Here is a 22,710-nt window from a genome sequence, read left to right as displayed (position 1 = left end):
ATTGATGTTTCTCCGATTAATTATTAATGAGCCCCTTATATTTTCCCAGTATTCATACAATTTAAAACAATGAAGTCCAAATAACTTTATTACATATATAAACAAGACATGATCAATTCATGACATCAAGACAATAGTCTTGCTTCACTCACTTTCAAAACACTCAGACCAGCTGCAATCATACGCATACTTTCCTTTAAATTAGACTACTTTATTTGAAGCATTAGTTGAACTAATTTCAATGAAAAAGATAACAAAAAGAGGTATATCAAACAAAAATAGCTAAGTTCCAGTGAGTAATCCATTCCTAATATATATCAAAGGTTGCCCCATTTTTAGCGTCACAGAATGATGCAAAGTTTAGATGTATGTCTAAGGCTCCTGTATACCTTCAAACGGTCTTTTTTAGCTTCAGTTCCATTCACTACATGGGTAACTACTGGCATGCTCTCCACTGCTTGTCGTTTGTGTGCCCGGTGTAAGAGAATACGATAAACCCCAGTGATGGAGCTCCTGCAGTCTTTGCCCTGGTTGTTACGAATGTGGTCTGCTGTGATTCCAAGTGTCTCCAGGGCATTCCTCATCTCTATCTCATGCTCCTCTAGCTGCCCTGGGCCAGTCTCAGCCAGGTGGAGTGGGTCCAATTTAAAGGGCTCAATGGCTTTGGGAAACTCCACAGGAAGCAGCCACTCACAGCCCATCATCTGTTCTACACTGTAACGGTCGGCTGGCTGGGGTTGCAGAATGCCCCGGATTAGTTTCTGGCAAGGTTCTAGTACCCACATAGGCACTGTGTATGCCCCATCCAGGATATAGCGCTTTAGCTTAGCTACTGTTTCGGCACGGAAGGGCATGGTGCCAGTCACCATGAAGAAGAGCATGACACCCAATGCCCAGATGTCCACGCAAGCGCCTATGTAGTGTTCATCTCTGAAGAGCTCAGGGGCCGCATAAGGGGGAGAACCGCAGAAGGTGTTAAGGGTCTCGTCACGACGGCTGACGGTGCTGAAGCCAAAGTCTCCAACTTTAACACAGGTGCTACAGGTGTAAAATACATTCTCTGCTTTCAGGTCCCTGTGGATAATGTTGTTGTCATGCTGCATCAAGGAAAAGATAAACAATAATTCATTATAATTTTAAGACATTTTGAGTCAAAAGGCTGATAAATTAACTGATTAAACTGTATACTCAATTTTATAATTAGAAGTCTTAGCATATCTATACAGTAGATCAAAATATAATGTAGACAACAATCTGGCAGGCATCCCTGCTAGACCAGCCTAACCAGCAAGCAATTTTCATGCTGGTCAAGGCATGTTTATGCTAGTTAGTGCTGATTTGGTGCTGGTCTAGCTGGTGAACCTGGTTTACAAGCATGGTCTCCACATTGAAGCTGGTTAAGTTAATTTAAATGACTGATAGCGTCACCATCATCCATTGCTGGGGGACCAGCAACCAAAACCCAACATAAGCTGGTCTTTTCAGCAGAAATGAGAGACCAGGAAAAGCGGACAAGAGTAATCAAATTGAGAAGATGAAGCTTGAAAAAGAGGGTCAGCAAAGTGTGCATATGTCCCACAATTATAATGAATTACCTCCTTGATTTAAATCTGGACACTCAAGTCACACTTAAAATGCATGAATTTCTTTGCATTGATTACATAAAACTTATCAAAATCATGAGGCATATTCAAATAAATGATGTTTTATTTGATGTTATAATAAATATGATATAATGATGTTGTAATCAAATTATTTTAACATTACACCAGAGACAATTTAGCAGAGACAGGCCACTTCTATTAAAATTAATGGGAGAAATTGAAACACCCAACAGCTGTAGAAAGGAAGTCCCGCCTTAAAAGACCAGGTAAAAGAGCCAATCACCTTTTAGATGCAGACATCACCTGTCAATCAACTCGAGAATGTGCATAAGCATTACCTAGACAAGCTGGGAATTTTTTTGTTTGAAATCTGATGTAAAGAAGCACATTTTATGATTCCAGTGTTGTCAGATTTTACTGCTGATTTGAAATATTTTCTTTAATCGTAATCTTGACCAACCACTTTGGAGAGATCAGTCTTTCCCCATTCAAGTAGATAGGAGCTGTTCTTGTATGCTGCTTGTATACAAAGGAAAATAGATGGCTGCCAGTGGACTAACTTGCTAGGAAGACTTTGGGTGTTTATGTCATTTTGGACTTATACTGATACTGATCTCTAGAGGCATGAATGCAGCATCATTTAAAATCAATAGGACACCATTGTAGAAATTCACTATTCAAGGTCAGCCATGATTCATTTAATCCCTGTGTGAAAGAATCCAATAACAGGGCAGTTACTGTGATTCAGAGAGTAGTATACAATGGTCATGTGATACTAAAGCTGGCTCTACACTACCTGATTTTTCTAATGAATTTCAGGTGTTAGCATCATTAACAGGCACAGGGATACAAAGCACCCATTAGCACCTCTGGACGGGATGTGTTAATCACTTGACCATTGGGACCCCCTGCTGAGTTAATAGATTCAAGCACTGAAACCCACATCTGTTTTGTTAGAAAACAAATCATTCTGTCACTGAGAAGAACTGAGAAGATGACAAGCTGATCAGAATGTTTTTTTTACCACACTCAGCTGCATATCATCAGAAACGCTGTTTAAAATCAATAGTGATTCTGTCATTCTGCAGAAATAATGCAAAAGCAACTAATGACAGATAAAACTAACTTTGATGGACATTTGACAGTTTTTGTGAATTTTAAAATATGACCTTTTGAAAGCCAACCATGAAGAAAATGCAATGCAATGCCCTGTTTCAGAACAATCAACAAGCTACAGGTCTAAAAATGCCACAAATTGCTCTATTTCAATTGCAGTTGTACTCATGTTGTTAATTTGTCAGAGCGAGATAGTTGCTGTGACTTCTTATACGTGTCACCCCTCCACCACTTTTAATTGGCAAGTGTGTCATACCTCTGACTGAAGAGAGTGAGATCTCAGCAAAACAGTCTCAGGGTTCCCACTCTTTTCAAGGCACAATTTTCCAGGACATTTCATGTGCCAAACAGGTCTAATATGACACATGGGGTATAGACATACAAAAGGTCACAATGTATATTGTGGTTATTGGAAGGTTATTTTTCTCTGAATTCCGTATTTGAGTGTTTAATTAAATTGTATTATCAAAAGGAAGTCTAGCCACACAAATTTATCAACACTTGAATCAAATAAAAATATAAAACTATTTTAAATATATTTTCAACATAATGCATAATTGTTTATCAAATGAAGTGCTTTGATGATTGATTATGATGAGGTGTTTTCAGTGTACGAGCCGATGACTTCACGCGTTCATTTTGAAGCAGCACGCGCACATAATATATTTATTAATTAATTTATTTATTAAATTGCATCCTTTTGTGGTTTATTAATCATAACAGGTCATGTCGCTATTTGAATTGGATTAATTGGGTATTCAGAAATTAATTTTTGTCTTAAGTGATTTTAGCTGTTCTGAAATTCCCACAAGCTGAGCCATTTGATTAGCCACGCCACCTCTTTCCAAAACCCGCACTCAAAGGTACCAAATGAGGTTAATTGAGGCCGACACCAAGCAGATGCTGTTGATAAAACAACAGCAGCAAAATAGCACCCTCAACTGACAACTGTTATGAACAAAATGGCATACAAATGGCATTCCGCCTTAATAATTACCTGAAAACTACAATACTATGACAACACATAAAATCATTTACAGGCAGGAAGTGTAAGAGACTGCGGCCCACGAACACATATTTGTTTGCGGTTTACGGAGTCTAGAGCTGTCACAAAACTGGTAAGATATCTCATGAGGCTTATTTCATTCATATCTTTCAGGGAGTAGGAAAGATTTTACATAACTTTCCAATGCTTACGGCACCTTTAAATATTTATAGCTAATGCAATTTTATTTTATGACTGGATTCAGTGATTCTGTCCGTGTTGAAATCATAAGGCCCTTCATGTTGTAACCGCAGTAAGTTGACTCTGATTGTTGAACTATTGAAAATGTATTCACATCCCGAGTGTAAATTCATTTTTAAAACAGCGGTCTGACTGTCATTGTTGTCTGAAGTTTACAACTCAAATGTTTTTAGTTAACACAGCAATGTTTTGGAACAAAAAAATAAATAAATCACATTATGAACAATATGAATACTTGACACAATGATCACTGTAAGAACTTACAGATTAAATATTTTGTATTTAACATTTATTATAAAAAAAATTTAATGCATGATTTCCTGTAAAGCTTCTTTGAAACAATGTGTGCTGTGAAAAGCGCTATACAATTAAAAATGACTTGAGTTAAACTATTTAGTCGGAGCAAAGCAGACATGACAGAAGATTAGCAGAGAATGTACCTAACGGCTTCTTTCATGACAGTCAACTAATGATGTTGTTTCAATGAGCAGCTACCGGCAGTGAGAAAACATGAATTTGTGTATTTTCTAGAGTCTCGATTGTTACCATGTAACAAAAGCCTTGTTACACTCAAAAAATATTTTAGCCTATTTTAAGATTTAAGCATTTAAATGTAATACCAAAATTCCATCATATTTAATTGTTTAATGTTTAAAAAATTAAATTAATAAAACTTTTAATTTAATTAAATCAAAAAAAATTTTTTTTTGAGTCTACTAGTGTAGAGCCAGCTTAACATGGCAGCCCCAAATGAGGAGACCCTCTCCATGTAGAATAAAACTACTTTTCAAAGGTTACTGATATGACTTCATTCTGAGTGGTCATGATTATATATATATATATATATATATATATATATATATATATATATATATATATATATATATATATATATATATATATATATATATATATATTCCAAAATTACAATTTATTTATTGAGGAACAAAACGTTTATACTGAGGAAAAAATTACTGAGTGCGCCTTTAACCAGTGGGTCATTGTTTAAGTTCACACAAGCTTCCTAGCAAAGTAACCATAGGTGTAGTTCATCAAATTAAATAAGGACATGTTTCACAATAATTAACAAAGTTTTAATATCTTTAAAATATATAACATTTGGCTTGATATTTTTTTATTAAAGACATTCATACATTTGTATGAGCATGAAGTTTGGCTGAAGTGTACTTTTTGGAGCCACTGTATATTAGTGGCTCTCAGTCTAAACACACATCATTTGCTTCCTAAACAACTCACCATATGCTTTACAGCTGAGAGAACCTGAGAGAAGACAATCTTGCTGTCTATGTCGGAGAGCTTCCCCTCAGTGTTGATCTTTGTATACAGCTCCCCTCCGCTTGCGTACTCCATGACCAGGTGCAGACGGGTCAGTGTCTCCACTACCTCATAAAGACGGATGATATTTGGATGGTGCAGCTTTTCCATGCTGGAAATCTCCCGGAGAGCAGCCTTTGGGTCTTCTGATCAAGCTTGGTCTTGTCCAAGATCTTAATGGCTACTTTGTCTATGGATGACAACATAAATAGCTGTATTTCAGTTAATCATGAAATATTCATATGTTTTTGTCCTTGGGACTTCAAGGGATAATTCACCCAAAAAATTAAAAAGTGTGAATCAACCACTCCTTGTCCATTTGTGAGGTTGCGTGTGGTGTTTTGTGCCAAATCTACGAGCAAACATTTTCAGAGATTAACTTTAGTAAAAATGTTTGTTCTTTGTGTTATTTGTAAAATGCTGAAGTCCCTCACACCTGTATGTGAATGTAAATCTGGCCGTAATCATTTATCAGTCTCATGCTATCTGTTTTATTCAGTTGTGTGCTGAATGGGGTGCCAAACATTGACGAGACTCACATCATGACCCATGAGTGTGTACACAGGTTTATAATGTTCTGAGAATAAAACAAGTAAACGGGTCCACTTTGTGACCAACATTAAAATAACCTAATAGAATCTATAATTTCAGAATATTTTATTTTACTATTAAATTCCTGACGTAGAGTGTTAAATTGAATACTAAATTACCATTGCATTGAAGTATGGTAAAATAATACATTTATAATTTTATTAAGCCTTTATGCAGTTTTACTAATACATAATGCAATTGCAGAATGGTCCCATCAGTATGCACTTCAGAAAATTGTGCATTAAATCATTAAGTGCATGTCTGGGCTTAAAAGATAAAACTATGCAGAAATGTTATCTTCTCTTTTCCATGTTCTACTTAACGGCTGATGTGGCCCCAGTACCAAAATAATTGCACACCCCTGCTCAATTGAATATGTAAGACTAATACTGTAAATTGGCAATCATATTTTCTTGAATACCAGCAAACACACACGAATCACTGCGTTTTTTAATGCACATTTTGCAAATCAGTATGTCCTAATCTGCAGGTGCAGTATTTTCATGTCATTTTCAGCTACAGATCATGCAGGAAAAACCCAGAAGCAATAAATGTTTTGTAACTTAAAAAACAAACTTTTATTACATTGTTTAGTAGCATTTAAACATGATTTAATCTAATGTAATTATGATATATCTCCACTTTATACAGAGCACCCCCACTATTTTCTGGAGCACCCTCAGTGAATTTGATCTGAAACCGGGCCTGTGAATGACTCTCTTCTGCAGAACACAAACCATGATTTTCAGAAGAGTATCTCAGCTCTCTTTGTCCTTTTAATGCAAGGGAAGGGTGGCCAGAAATCCTATGGACCAAAAAGCATATAAAAGCAACATAAAAGTAATCTTTTTTTTACTATAAATCACCACTTTCACATTCATGTCTGAAAGTCACATTTGGAGCCAGTTTAGTTTTAGCAGAAAGTAAATACTTAAATATTGATCTGTTTCTCCCACACCTATTATATACCTTTTAAAGAGTCGTATGGTCACTTCTATGCTGCTTTTATGTGCTTTTTGGACCTTCAGATTTCTGGTTACAATTCACTTGCATTGTATGTACCAACAGAGTGGAAAGATTCTTCTAAAAGTCTTTATTTGTGTTCAGCATAAGAAAGAAAGTCCTACATATCTGGGATAGCATGAGAGTGAGGAAATGATGAGAGAATTTGATACAATAATTTTGGGTGAACTATTCCTTTAAGCTAAATGTTAGCTTCAGTCACAATTCACTTTAATTGTATGGAAAAAGATGCAATGAAAGCAAATGGTGACTGAGGCTAACATACTGCCTAACATCTTCTTTTGTGTTCTATGGAAGAAAGAAAGTCAAACAGGTTTGGGACAACAATATGGGGAGTAAATGATGACATAATTTTGGGTAAACTATCCTTAAATGCATTCCCTGTAATTTGACAGGGCCTAAATAAGCATTTATTGTTTTTACATAATATATCTGACTGTTTCTGTATATACAGTATATGGCATATGGCTCCATTATATTAAAAGGGAGACTTCTGAGTAGTTTTGTCTTAAGATATCAGATATGGTGTGACATGCGATATATTTTTTTTATCAAAACAACCTTCTTTATTATTTCTTAGAATTATATCCCTAATTTTAATTTAATCTTAAATTAATATAATAATTTTTCTTTTGATTTTGGGGTGATTTACAGTCACTTTTACAAAAAGGTAAAATGGACTAACCATCAATTACATCACATAGACACACACCTTTCGTCAGAGCGTGGATGCCTAGCTTGACGTGAGAAAAGTTTCCACAGCCGATCTCACCGCGGATCTTGTAGAAGCCGATGCGGCGGCCCAATGTGAGCTCTCTCACCATCTTCTCATCTTGGCACATGTCCAAATTTAGCTTTTCCAGTGGAGTAAGACGACGCGACTGGGTCCCCTCGTCGTCTGTGCAGATGTCGGAGCTGTCCTGGCGACTCCATCGTGCGTAACGCTGGGGAACTGTGGCCAGAGCTGAGACCCCAACCGAAACCCCCCCAGCCGGGTAGACGGCAGTCATCTTGCCACAGGCCACTGGGGGGCTTAACTCATGGCAAGAGACTGGAACTAAGGCAGCACCTAAAGATGTGAAACAATACAAACTCTATCAGAATTTGAGGACAACTAAATGAGATGTCAGTACAGAATGAAAAATAACACATTTAACTATTTAAAATGTCACAATTTCAACAACAGAGGAAGAGTAGGTGGAAAAGTAGAGAAACCGCAGCTGGCTTATTGATCTATTGATCTGACCTTCACTATTTATTTTTGTCACATAGAATGAGAAATATGTAATATGTAACATCTACAGAGCTTTATAAATAACAACCAACCAACAAATAATTCAATTTTAATGTAATATCAACAGGGATCCCACACTTTTTGACCAAAATTCCATGACTTTTCCAGTTATTCATGATTTATAAATCATTTTATGGAGATTGCACTCAAAATGTCACAATTTCAAGCTAAAGAAATATTATAGAACTGAGCATATCGTGAAAAATGTATATTCACATTAGAAATTTCCATGACTTGTAAGCATTTTCACATTTTCTCATATTTCCAGGGTTTCCATGTCCATGGTTAACCTGTATCAAGTTGTGAATAATAAAAATGAATTGAAAACTATTTGAAAATACTTTTTTATAAATTAAATTCACGATGAAAGGCCAACTTAAAAAAATATTATTACATTTCAACTCTGACAATAACAGATAAGAGCAACCTTTCTCACCTTCACATGATGTCCTGAACTCCTGCGACAATTTACAAAACAAGCTCTTTTTCGTCACATCTCAGCTCAAGGTTACACACATATCCAAGCGCAAACAAGCAGATGTTAAGGGTCGTCTGCTTCTTCAGCCAAGCAGCTAGGTGAACAGAGAACTTTCCCTTTCTCTCAATCCTGCATCTGCTCGACTCTCAGCAGATATGCCTGATTTAATTGGCGCGCTGTCTCAACCAAGGATAAAAATAGACCAGAGATCAGAGTGGAGTGGCAAAAAGGCTGTGATTGTTGCCTGGGTGCTATAAAGAGGATCCACACGGCTCTCTTTGGTGCTGTCCTCTCGCATGTTTTTCCTCCCATTTAACATTTGACGGGTTGGTCATTCAGAATCAGCCACTCCCTCGCATTTGTTCATCTGTGCTTTTTTCTTTGCTTCCCACTCACTCTCTCGTCTTGTGCCGGGATTAGGGTGTAGACAGATCCTAATCCCTTTCTTTTTAGTGATCCTTAAGTCTCCAACTTGTAACTATGGGATGGCCTTTTCCCTGGGGAGAGAGAGATAAAGAATATATAAAGATCATGGCACTATTTTTACTCTGTCCTTAGCTCATCTCTCCTTTAGGTAAGCCAAGTACAAAACTTGGCTTAGCAGTTCTCACAAAGAGGACTGAAACACTGTTTACAAAGGATTAATTTGAGAAACATTTGGATTTTGTAAAGACGTCCTAAAAATATAAAACTACTCAACATTATAAAAAATAAATATTAATAACCCTTTATATTATACAAATATATTTATACATATTCATTGAATTTCTTACTACAACTGAATTTTAGATGTTGTTTTTTATTTATATATATATATATGTGTGTGTGTGTGTATATGTGTGTTTCAGGAAGTAATTAGGATGAGTTTGCTGATGGAGATTCAGTAATAACGTCCCTTAAGAGTAGAATATACGTAAGAACACAGAGTGCTCTCACTTCACTCTCTCTAGACCCACCGAGCACACATCAAACCTGCATTACACACTCATTACACCATGCTGTTCCTCCAATATTATGAGATATGCAGTAATAACAGAATATATCTAATCTTACTTACAGCAAAATACTCCTTCACCATTTAAGCTGTGAGTGTGTTTTAACAGACTCTCAGGCTGAAGAACTACTGAAAAAAAACTATTCTTATTCTTCTTAAGCCTCTCAAAACAAATAAAATAATAATTGTACACAAATACAAATTACAAATGCAAACACAATCATCACTAAAGGTATGCTCTCTCTCCAAAGCATGCAGGCATGAATAATGAGATCTTATTGATTTCCATTCTGTGTCATTTGAACCATCGAGTCTGTGTCATGTATATGGTGCCATCTCCTGGTGGCCACATGTAATTAGAGTGAACGATCCTCTCTGCCCATATTTGGATGACTTCCTCCTCTGGTTGCAGCGATCTGAATCCTAATACGATTGGTTTAGCATTCCATGATGCTGGACAATGTACTACATAATTTCCAATAAAGTCATCTGATCCAGGAAAACTAACGTGTTTAAGTGATGCATTATGTGCTGTGTGCACATTGAGCTTTGTGTGGATTATCTAATGATCAATGCATCTGATTAAGTTGTGTGTGGCCTTGTTTTAAAGATAACTACCTTCTCTGCAATACCCGTGTACATGGAATGTGAATGTAAAAAGAAAAATACTTAGCTATTTCTTGCAAAATTTTGTCTGAGTAAAACAAGGCTGGTTGTACTCCTTGAGAGCTTTCCAACGACAAATGACACGTGGCTATTTTATCAGTTTTATGTTTTTACAGATTACAGTAATATGTGCAGTGCAAAATTATTAATAAATTATCAAAACGGAACACTTCTGAATTGTCAGCAAATTTCAAAGCACTTGTGTAGTTTTGGTCAAATGCCTACTTGCAATGTAAAGTAGAGTTTTTAAGCTTTCAAACAATGCCTATCTTTGTTTTGGTCAAGACTGCATTTATAAATATTTTAATAATAATTTTTTTCTCTGTGAACCCGAGCTTAATTGTAAGATAAGCAGCAAGCACCACTTTTACAAGATTTGAACAAAACCCTAGACATAAATAATGAACTATGGCATTTAACTTGTCCTGCACCATTTGTGCTACAGACATGAATGAGGAATAAAATAATGTGGCTATTACTTTTCTAAGCGACCAGACAAAAATGAAGGAGGAATATATATATATGGAACATATCTATGGAACAGAATATAACAGGGATATGGGGGTGGGTTATTTCAACTTGGGCCAGTAATCAACAACCTAACAACTATCCAGAACACCTTTAGCAACTGCCATGCACAGCAATGCCATGGCAACCACTCACAACACAATAGTATCAAGGCGGTTATGTTCATAAGAATAACAATCTATGTACAAATAAGCCCATTTCAATGATATATCAACAGGGTTCCATGCTTTTTGATTGGACTTATTTGCCGATGTTTAAATAGTTTTCATCCCCAAGCACCACTCATATTTATAGAAAATGTAAAAATCTAGTAACGTGTGCAAAACGCATTTGTTCAAAGAGCACTAGGAGTGTTGAGTTTCTTCTCACACCTGCATAGACACTTGTGTTACAATGTGCCCCTCGCAGGTGCAGATGCTGATATAAGCTGCTGAGCTTGGTTTTGCAACAGGGTTCTTTGACATATGTAATAGACTTTATTCTTAATGAGTAAAACTCCCTGTGTTAAAAACAAGTTTTATAAAAATGTGACAAAACCTTTATGTGAAGATGTGTCTTTAAAGGAATAGTTCATCCAAAATGAAAATTCTGTCATTATTTACTCACCCTCAAATTGTTTCAAATCTGTATAACTTTCTTTCCTCAATACAACAAAGAAGGATTTGTTAGGCTGTATGTTAGCCTCTGACACGTGTACTTTTACTGCATCTTTTTTCCGTAAAATGAAAGTGATCAATGACTTGCGTATCATAATTTTTTTTTTGCACAGAAGAAATATTATTATACAGGTTTGGAATGACATGATGGTAAGTAAATTATGACAGAGGTTTTAGTTTGGAGTGAACTCTCTCTCTCTCTAAGCGTGTGTGTGTGTGTGTGTGTGCATATCACAAAATACATTTTAGAGTAATTGCAAGAACTGCGCAGCATGAATTTCTGAGAAGTAGGTTTAATTCCCCATCATTCACTCACTCAAAGCAAAAACTTAATTCCAGTAGTGTCAGCACTACCATACGAAGTAATCAAAGAATAACGGCCGTGATACAAGGCACACAACATAATTTTGTTTATTACAACTAATGTATGAGCAAGGCCTAAATAGAAATATGTGCATCCCTAATCAAAAACTGATTATTATATAAACAGAAAATTAGGATGGTTTAAATCAAAGATTTAGTACAAAAGTAAAACAATCAATAGATGCATCTGAGGTATTTGACTTACCTTATATTGTATCTTAGCCTATTTCTTTTATTTGAGATTAGATCCTCTTTAATTCCCCTACTTCACACACTCTAATTACTGAGGCACAGGACACAAAATTAAAGTGGTGTTTCTCACGAGTACTAAAACTCATCAGGCTTCAAACACTTGTGTGTGTGCAATGTGTGATGCAGATTGCTGAAGGGGCTGTAAAGATTCACCCACAGACAGACATCTCTTTTAAAGTGTAAAGCAAGCAGGAATCCAAAAACGATCCTTTCAGTGCATGGATGTGCACGTGTCTGCATTATGCATGTGTTTTCTCTCAACCAGAAAATCCCCAGATGCCAAGCAAGCATAAAATAAATTAGTAGATGTCAAACGCATTCACACCTTGCTAACATGCATTCATGTGTCTCAAACTGCCACCCAATGTGGTTGAAGCAATCAGACACCAATCTGCCTGTTGTGGATTGTGGTTACATTTACACTTGGCTATCTAATCAACACAAGACCCATGCAGTTTAAATGTTGTCCAAAACGCTTCACTTAAAGGGGTCAGAACATTCATTTTTTATTATTTGAATATATTCCTTGAGGTTCACTTATAATATTAGTAAAGTTTTTTTGTTAAATAATTTTCCACTTATAATTCTGACCTTCTGTCAGAAATACTGGGTTTTGGTGCTGATTCTCCTTTAAGACTTTACAGTAAACGCCCACTGTTATGATTGGCTCTCTGCTCTTAGCTGACCTGCTCTCTCTTCTTGGCAACTCACTTCTCACAACTGCTGGGCGGGCTACGGAAGTGATTAAAGGTAAAGTAGGCGTTGATGTGTTGTTGTGGAGGCAGTAAGAAGCAAATGTCTAATACAGTGTGACATCACAATATGGAGGAAGGAGAGAACAGTCATTTGGCAGCTTGGTTTCAAAAAAAGTGTTTTTGCAGTGAGGAGAAAGTTGAGAAACTTACAGTATGTTTTTTTAGAGGTGGGGGAATAAATAGTTTCAGCGATGCATCACGATTCATACTCAAACGATTCTGAATCAATTCTCAAAAGAATCAGAATTGATTCTGAGTTCAGTTTAAATCACGGCAGAGCAGTGGCGCGCGCCAAAGACAGATATAGAAACAAAGACGCGAGTTAAGTTCATACACTAAAGTCAAGTGCACAAACACAACTGTTTGCAGACCAGCTGTATCAATCACATGACCCTTTTTGCCAGAATTAAACTACGATTTCGAAATTCTTTCACAAACCCACATGGCAACAGGAGAGTTTATTGTGATAAAAAGCCAGAAAACAACATGAAACACGACCTCGCACCGATAATTGCACCGATTTGTACACAACAGGGGAAAACATAGAAGAAAGGTAGGGGCATGTTGGTGATGTTTTCATTTAACATCAATGATGTTGTCGGTTATTGCCGGTCACTCACTTTTAAGGACAGTGCGCAAACCTGATGATAAAGGTTTAAAATCCATCGTAGCTTTTGCGACAGGGAGCACAAAAAAATATCTACTCGGAATCTTCAACACGCAGAGCAAACAGATAGAACAGTGCATACTGGACACTTGATGCATTTCTGAAGCAACAACTTCACTATTTAAACCGCTTTACTATCACCTGTGCAGGTGAGTAGAAGCTGACAGCTGCACTCGACAGAAGCAGATATACAGTATCTCTCATCCTGGACCAGCAACTTCCATTTGTGCTTAACATTTTAAATGAATAGCATGACATAGATTCATTTTAAATAATAATTAAATACTATTAAATGATTTACAATGCTTAATCAAAAATAAAAATAATAATAATATAATCAGTTGTAGTTATAGTATTCAGTGTTTTGATGGAGAACCAATATATTTATTTGTGCTTTTAAGAGATTAAGTGCTTTTTAAGAGAAAGAAACTGATATACTCTGAAATTATAGAACCATTTATTTAATCCTGTGGTTGTTCCATGTTTTGTTCACTGATCATACTGAATGTAAAAGGCCAGTTTATGTAATATGTCTCATTCTGATTTTTAAAACAGCTGTTAAATAAAAAGCTGAAAGGGAAAAAATAGAGTACAAATTTATTTTGAAGAACCTGAAAAAATAAAGAAATTGAAGGACAAGATGCATCGTGATGCATCGAGAATCATTTTGTAATGGGATTGTTACCCTTTGAATCGTAATCGAATCAAATCGTGAGGCGAGAGAAGATTCACACCTAAAGTTTTTATAGTACACATATTTAGAAGAACACATATTTAGATATATAACAATCAGATTATATTATTTCATTATGCAATCTCAATAATATCACAGATATTATATATATATATATATATATATATATATATATATATATATATATATATATATATATATATTAGGGCTGTCAATCGATTAAAATTTTTAATAGAATGAATTACATGGTGTCCCTATTAATTCATCGTGATTAATCACATATACAAATATTTGCTGAGAAAGCCTCTCATATAACAATAACTCAATATATAAAGAATATACATATTTATATCAATATATAATTATACATAGTTATCTTTAAATAATTAAAATTATATACATATATATATATTTAATAAAAAAATATTCAGGTAAAAAAATGCTTTACATTCTTGTAGCAGAAGAGTTAATCCAATATAAGACAATACAAAATGCTGCTTTAGAATACAATGTATTGTTTACTAACATATTACTGATCATAAGTCAATCATTGGCATACAGTTCACAGCAATCCATTTCACAAGTGAATTTGTAAATCAGTTGGAGATTTATTATGAGGACTTGTTTAAGAGCCTGTCAATCTACACCTGCATCAGACATGCTTGTGTAGCGTCTCGGGTGAGTTGCGTCATAAACATAAAATGTTTAGTTCAATGTTTCAAGTTAAACATAGTTTAATACTCAATCTTTAAACACATTTTGAGATCCCTTAGTTCGCATTTGTGCTGCTTCAAGTGGTTTGAATGCAAGAACTTGAAGTGTTGTGGGTTGTTTTCAAACTGTGCATTGCTCAAACAGCTGGAATTTCACTTACTGCCCTCTGGAGTAAACAGGTGGTACCACAAGCTTGCATTTCTCAGGAATCTTACTTATTATGGTGCGATTAATTGCGTTAATGTTTTTAACGCGTTATTTTTTGTCAAATTAATCACACTGAATGAACGTGTTAAATCGATAGCCCCAATATATATATATATATATATACACTCACCTAAAAGGATTATTAGGAACACCTGTTCAATTTCTCATTAATAGAACCAATATCTAATCAACCAATCACATGGCAGTTGCTTCAATGCATTTAGGGGTGTGGTCCCGGTCAAGACAATCTCCTGAACTCCAAACTGAATGTCAGAATGGGAAAGAAAGGTGATTTAAGAAATTTTGAGCATGGCATGGTTGTTGGTGCCAGACGGGCCGGTCTGAGTATTTCACAATCTGCTCAGTTACTGGGATTTTCACGCACAACCATTTCTAGGGTTTACAAAGAATGGTGTGAAAAGGAAAAACATCCAGTATGCGGCAGTCCTGTGGGCTGAAAATGCCTTGTTGATGCTAGAGGTCAGAGGAGAATGGGCCGACTGATTCAAGCTGATAGAAGAACTTTGCCTGAAATAACCACTCGTTACAACCGAGGTATGCAGCAAAGCATTTGTGAAGCCACAACACGCACAACCTTGAGGCGGATGGGCTACAACAGCAGAAGACCCCACCGGGTACCACTCATCTCCACTACAAATAGGAAAAAGAGGCTACAATTTGCAAGAGCTCACCAAAATTGGACAGTTGAAGACTGGAAAAATGTTGCCTGGTCTGATGAGTCTCGATTTCTGTTGAGACATTCAGATGGTAGAGTCAGAATTTGGCTTAAAAAGAATGAGAACATGGATCCATCATGCCTTGTTACCACTGTGCAGGCTGGTGGTGGTGGTGTAATGGTGTGGGGGATGTTTTCTTGGCACACTTTAGGCCCCTTAGTGCCAATTGGGCATCGTTTAAATGCCACGGCCTACCTGAGCATTGTTTCTGACCATGTCCATCCCTTTATGGCCACCATGTACCCATCCTCTGATGGCTACTTCCAGCAGGATAATGCACCATGTCACAAAGCTCGAATCATTTCAAATTGGTTTCTTGAACATGACAATGAGTTCACTGTACTAAAATGGCCCCCACAGTCACCAGATCTCAACCCAATAGAGCATCTTTGGGATGGAGTGGAACGGGAGCTTCGTGCCCTGGATGTGCATCCCACAAATCTCCATCAACTGCAAGATGCTATCCTATCAATATGGGCCAACATTTCTAAAGAATGCTTTCAGCACCTTGTTGAATCAATGCCACGTAGAATTAAGGCAGTTCTGAAGGCGAAAGGGGGTCAAACACAGTATTAGTATGGTGTTCCTAATAATCCTTTAGGTGAGTGTATATATATGCAGAATTCAATAATATCACCTGATAGCAATATACTGTATGTAATTAGGGTGACATTGCCTTACAAAAGGTAAATATAATTTACTATAGTAACCATACTTTTACCATGGCATTTGTAGTAAAAACATTGTAACTACAAAATGAATTATGGTTACTACAGCATAACTATGTTAAACCAGTTTTACTGTAGTAAAACCATGGTAAAATGTATCAAAACCACGGTTTCTGCCAAAAAACATGGGTTACTACAGTCAGGATTACTACAATATTACTATTGGTTGACAAAAATGTAAACTTAATATAAACTAATAAAACTAGAAAACACTCTATGTAACTGAATCAAGCAATGAACTAAATATTTAGCTACAAAACAGAAAAAAGTGACTTATGGCACAGTCCCTTAAATGCTGCATGTGCTCAAGAGTATTAGTGAATCATTTATGGTAACTAGTTCATTAATATGGACCGTCCGAAACTACAGAACTGAAATTTTAAAAGGAATCGTATCAATGCAGATCAATATTTCAGTTTTCAGTTTTACTATAAATTCACTTTCAAATTTCAGATGTGAAAGTGAAACTAAACAGGTACTAAATGTGACTTTCAGATGTGAAAGTGGGCATTTATGGTAAATGTTTACTTAAATATTGATCTGTTTCTCACCCACACTAATCATGTCGCTTCAGAAGAAATGTATTACTTTTGGTTTCCTTTATGTGTATTTTGGAGCTTCAAAGGTCTGATCACCATTAATTTGCATTGTAAGGACCTAAAGATATTCTTCTAAAAATCTTTGTTTGTGTTCTGCAGAAGAAAGAACGTCACACACATCTTAGATGGCATGAGGTTGAGTAAATGACAGAATGTTCATTTTTGTGTGAACTGTCCCTTTAACTACTCCCCAACACCGGTGAACATGGCCTGCGATATTCATTAAAACTTATTTTGTGTTCTGCATAATAAAGAAATTCAAACAGGTTTGGAACAACATGAGGTTGCATAAAACTATGAATTTAAATTTTTTGGTAAATTATTCCATTAAAGAGTATATCAATTTAAACTCGAAAATAGGAAAATTAAAATACATTCATTATTTATCTCATGAGCAGTATTTAGGATGTGGTACCTACTTCAACTGTGTAACTCCATCATTCCCCATGGGACAAAACAATAAGCATGAAACCGGTCCACAGGGGCCCTTTAAACCAATCTAGCCAAGTTCTATCTACAGATAAACATACCTCACATGTATATCAGATGCACCTGGGTGAGAAAAAGACTTGTTGTATATGATGGGTTCAGCTAGCAAAATTAGCTAGCTCTTTCTATGAAGATTAAATTGTTATTCAATATACTGTACTCTCTCCATCTCCTCACTTCTCCAGCACTTGTTTTTTTTCTCCATATCACTCACATTCTGCCTCTGTATACACACACATAGCCACAGCTTGCTGCACAAAGCTCCCCTGTGTGTGTTTTGATTGAGACACATAGGACCCAGGAAAAAAAAAAGAGCTCAGTAGTGAAAAGACAGGGACAATAAGGGGCGTGGGGCCACAGGGGCCAATCTGAAATATTCAAATGCAAATATAGTCTTCACATTTACATGGCTTCTGCCAAATTTCACCTCATTAACAACTTACATATCAGATAATCTATTTAGCAATTTGATGGATATGATCAAATTTGATCATTTGATTACTAATATCTACATATTCTGGTGCAGATAAAACGATTCTAAACATTCTACTCCAATTTTACTGATTATGTTTGTAACATAGACAGACACTAATAAGTGCTATGTTGATAAACCCTCTGCTTCTTTCTTGTTGTAGATCTTCATGGCATTCAATTGAGGTCAGAGGTTTACATACAACTTAGCCAAATACATTTAAAATCAGTTTTTCACAATTCCTGACATTTCATTGAAGAAAACATTTCCTGTCTTTGGTCAGTTAGGATCACTACTTTATTTTAAGAATGTGAAATGTCCAGGGCCTGGAGTCATGAGGTCAAATATAGAGTGTACTGAGTGACTCAAGGCAGGTCTCCTAAGTAACTAAATTGGCCCGGTTGCTATGCAGGATAGAGTCGCATGGGGTAACCTCCTCGTGGTCGCTATAATGTGGTTCTCACTCTTGGTGGGGCACGTGGTGAGTTGCGCGCAGATGCCGCGGAGGATCGCGTAAGCCTCCACAAGCACTATGTCTCTGCGGTAATGCGCTCAACAAGCCCTGAGATTAGATGCGCGGATTGATGTCTCAGACGAGGAGGCAACTGAAATTCGTCATCCTTCACCTGGATTTGGGTGAGTCACTATGCCACCACAAGCATGTATAGCACATTGGGAATTGGGCATTCCAAATTGTGGAGAAAATCAAAAGAAAATAAGAATGTGAAATGTCAGCGTAATAGCAGAGAGATTTATTTATTTCAGATTTCATTTTTCATCACATTCCCAGTGGTCAGAAGTTTACATACACTTTGTTAGTATTTGGTAGCTTTGCCTTTAAATTGTTTAACTTGGGTCAAACATTTTGGTTAGCCTTCCACACGCTTCTCACGATATGTTGTTAGAATTTGGCCCATTCCTCCAGACAGAACTGGTGTAACTAGAGTCAGGTTTGTAGGCCTCCTTGCTCACACATGCTTTTTCAGTTCGTATCGTATTTTGGTCAAGGCTTTGTGATGTCCACTCCAATACATTGACTTTGCTGTCCTTAAGCCATTTTGTCACAACTTTGGTGGTATGCTTGGGGTCATTGTCCATTTGGAAGATGTTGATTCAATATAGCCACATAATTTTCCTTCCTCATGATGGCATCTATTTTGTGAAGTGCATCAGTCTCTCCTGCAGCAAAGCACCCCTTAACATGATGCTGCCATCCCCATGCTTCACAGTTGGGATGGTGTTCTTCGGCTTGCAAGCCTCACCCTTTTACCTCCAAATATAACGATGGTCATTATGGCCACAAAGTTCAATTTTTTTTCATTAGACCAGAGGGCATTTCTCCAAAAAGTAAGATCTTTGTCCCTATATGCACTTGCAAACTGTAGTCTGGCTTTGTATGGTGGTTTTGGAGCATTGGCTTCTTTCTTGCTGATCAGCCTTTCAGGTTAGGACGATATATGACTTGTTTTACTGTGGATATAGCTGCTTGTCTACCTGTTTCCTCCAGCATCTTCATAAGGTCCTTTGCTGTTGTTCTGGGATTGATTTGCACTTTTCACACCAAACTATATTAATCTCTAGGAGACAGAATGTGTCTCCCGACTGAGCGGTATGATGGCTACATGGTCCCATGGTATTTATACTGGTATACTATTGTTTGTATAGATGAACATGGTACCTTCAGGCATTTGGAAATTGCTCCCATGGATGAACCAGACTTTTTTTCTGAGGTTGATTTTCTCATTATGTCAAGCAAAGAGACACAGAGTTTGAAGATAGGACTTAAAATACATCCACAGGTACACCTCCAATTCAGTACACCTCCTTTCAGAATAAATGTCTAAAGGCTTGACATCATTTTCTGGAATTTTCCAAGCTAGTTAAAGGCACAGTTAACTTAGTGTATGTAAACTTCTGACCCACTGGAATTGTGACATAGTAAATTAAAAGTGAAACAATCTGTCTGTAAATAATTGTTGCAAAAATTACTTGTGACATGCACAAAGTAGATTAAATCTGTGGAGTGGGTACAAAAAATTGTTTTAATGACTTCAACCGTATCTCTATGACACAGTAAAACGGAGTGAGCCGTTTGAGCGTGTTCTATGTGATATTCAGCATATCCTGGGATAATCGTGTTTACCACAGGGGATGCCCACTATACACAGCTCCTGTGTTCCAAAAGTGCTCATTAATCATTCTGAATGGAGGACCATTTAATCTGCCTGAGCTATATATTTTGTGATGAGGAGGAACAAACTGTGTAAACAGTTATGACTGTAAATTTAACTGGCTGCTCTCTAATGGCAGTATTTAAAAAAACAGTAGGCTACATAAAACCACAAGCATCATCATACATGCTTTGGAACATGTATTCAAATTTTGATACATGTCTGAATATGTCTATATTAATGAGTCCTTAAATAAAGAACATAATAAAGCAGTTCAATGGATGTTTGGACCTTTGAGGGGAAAAAACATGCAGATTATGCAAAGGAACCACAAAAAAGCTGTTTCCGTTGCATTGTGCACTGTTAATGTATTCCAACCCATCAAAGCAGCTTTAATCTCAGACCTATCACCATGTTTCATGTCATCCAACTAAGGAGTCATCAAAGGAGCCTGAACAAAAGTTGACATCAATCTGTAAGAAACTAGAAAGGATCATTCAATATCATAAATTAGACTACCATTCCCCAGTGAATTAATATTCCCATTCAAAAGCCATTTGGGATCAGTTCTATTCATTCAGAGATCCACACACCTGTACTTTTGTCCAAACACTGATGTGGCCGTATTATTAACACCCAAGACCCTCTGTACCACAAGTGCAAGCAGCCGTGTGTGTGTATCAGAGGATCTGAAAAATATTCATTCAGAACGTTCGGTAAAAATGTCAAATAATATTACGGCTTAGGGGTCATTCAGAACGAACGCGACCTTGCTTAAAAAATTATAATAATATATATAGGCTACATATATATATATATATATATATATATATATATATATATATATATATTCTTCTAGGCGCAACGCCACGACTAAAGCAGAACTCGGGTGTCTCGAGACTCGTTTTTTAAAAGTTGAAGTTATTTTTAATCTGACACGACGTTTAAAAACGCGGCACTCCAGCGCGAGACGATGAAAAAAACAGAAACGATCAAAATACGTCCATCCATCGCGTATTTACATACAAAATTAAATAAATAAAATAAAATACAGCGCGGACAGACGCAAAAATGACTTCGGTGTGAACGGCCCCTTACGCTTCCATAACAACCGGTGCTGGGTAATAATGCCAGGTAAATAACATTAAGATATGTCAATTCATATCTCAAAAAAATATTTAGAAGGTCTTTAATTTGTAAACATATGCATTTATCATGCGTTATGATTCATTCAATAGTAATGACAGTCTCTCTTTATAATGAGAATATTAAAGATCACAAAATTAACAACACGCTCAATTTTCTTACCTTTCTTAAGCGTTACCCTTTGAATTATCGTGCGCATTCTCTGCGTCACAATTCGATCGGTTTTAACTCGGTGCGTCTCAGTGGTTTCTTCTTCACCATGAATGTATTTGATGCGTGAGGATTGAAAAACCCATCACAGTAACTGGGAGGTAAAGTGAAAGACCGTTCTTCTAACCAATCACAGTTGCTTAGTGGTGGAACTAAAGTCTGATTTTAACCAATAGGCTACTAGGGCATTCCTAAGCTAAAATTGTGAATGTCCTTTGAGTACTGCACAGAATGCTGCATTTTTTAAACATTGGAAATAGTGTACAATTAGAAGACTTTACATTAAAAAACAGTAAATTGTTAAAATTGTATCTTTAAACTATCAAACGTCCTGATCATGGTTCTATTTTTCTTTTACCTTTATTTAAACAGGCAAGCAAATTCTTTTAAGTATCACAAAAAATTTAGAAAAAATACCATCTGTATTCTGCAACAAGTGACCCTTTAATCAATGACTGTGGCATTGCATTTGGTTCAGCAGTGAGGAACTGCTACATGTCACATATACATTGTAATTCAAATTCTCATTAAAGGTGCTTTCAGTAATTTTCCATCATTAAAAAAAGCTTAACTCCTAAAGACGTGAATTCTAATTTATGTAGGAAATCATGACCACTCACATTAAAATGAAGACACCATTCATATTATTAACCTTTTAAAAGCTGTTTTATTCCACATGGAGTGGGTCTGCGCATGGGGGCTACGATGTAAAAATCACATGACCGGCCGAATAAAACTCTTAATCTCAGTATCTTCCTGTTATTGGACACTTTCACACATTGATTAAAGTAATCATGGCTGACTGTGAATACTAAATTCTACGATGGAGTCTGAACCTGAAAACTATTTATTTTAAATGATGCTGCATCCAAGCCACTAGGTGTCAATGTAAGTCCAAGATGACACAAAGACAAAAGTTACTGATTGCACCTCGTCCAAACCACAGAACTGGTAAACTGGTAATCAGAAGATCGA

At 36.4% G+C, this 22,710-nt stretch overlaps 1 protein-coding gene across 1 annotated transcript; it reads right to left on the bottom strand.

Annotated features, from left to right (window-relative positions):
• Positions 1 to 187: 187 nt before the first annotated feature.
• On the bottom strand, positions 188 to 21,806 carry LOC127621290 (serine/threonine-protein kinase NIM1-like). Its single transcript, XM_052094818.1, is given in 6 exon segments — positions 188 to 1,097; positions 5,224 to 5,429; positions 5,432 to 5,491; positions 7,628 to 7,984; positions 8,646 to 9,184; positions 21,688 to 21,806. Coding segments are annotated over 4 exon segments (1,320 nt in total). The 5' UTR covers positions 7,926 to 7,984; positions 8,646 to 9,184; positions 21,688 to 21,806; the 3' UTR covers positions 188 to 341.
• Positions 21,807 to 22,710: the final 904 nt, after the last annotated feature.

The sequence above is a fragment of the Xyrauchen texanus genome, chromosome 27, assembly GCF_025860055.1.
Source record: "Xyrauchen texanus isolate HMW12.3.18 chromosome 27, RBS_HiC_50CHRs, whole genome shotgun sequence".
NCBI lineage: Eukaryota > Metazoa > Chordata > Actinopteri > Cypriniformes > Catostomidae > Xyrauchen > Xyrauchen texanus.
This window is presented reverse-complemented; position numbering and strand designations above follow the sequence as displayed.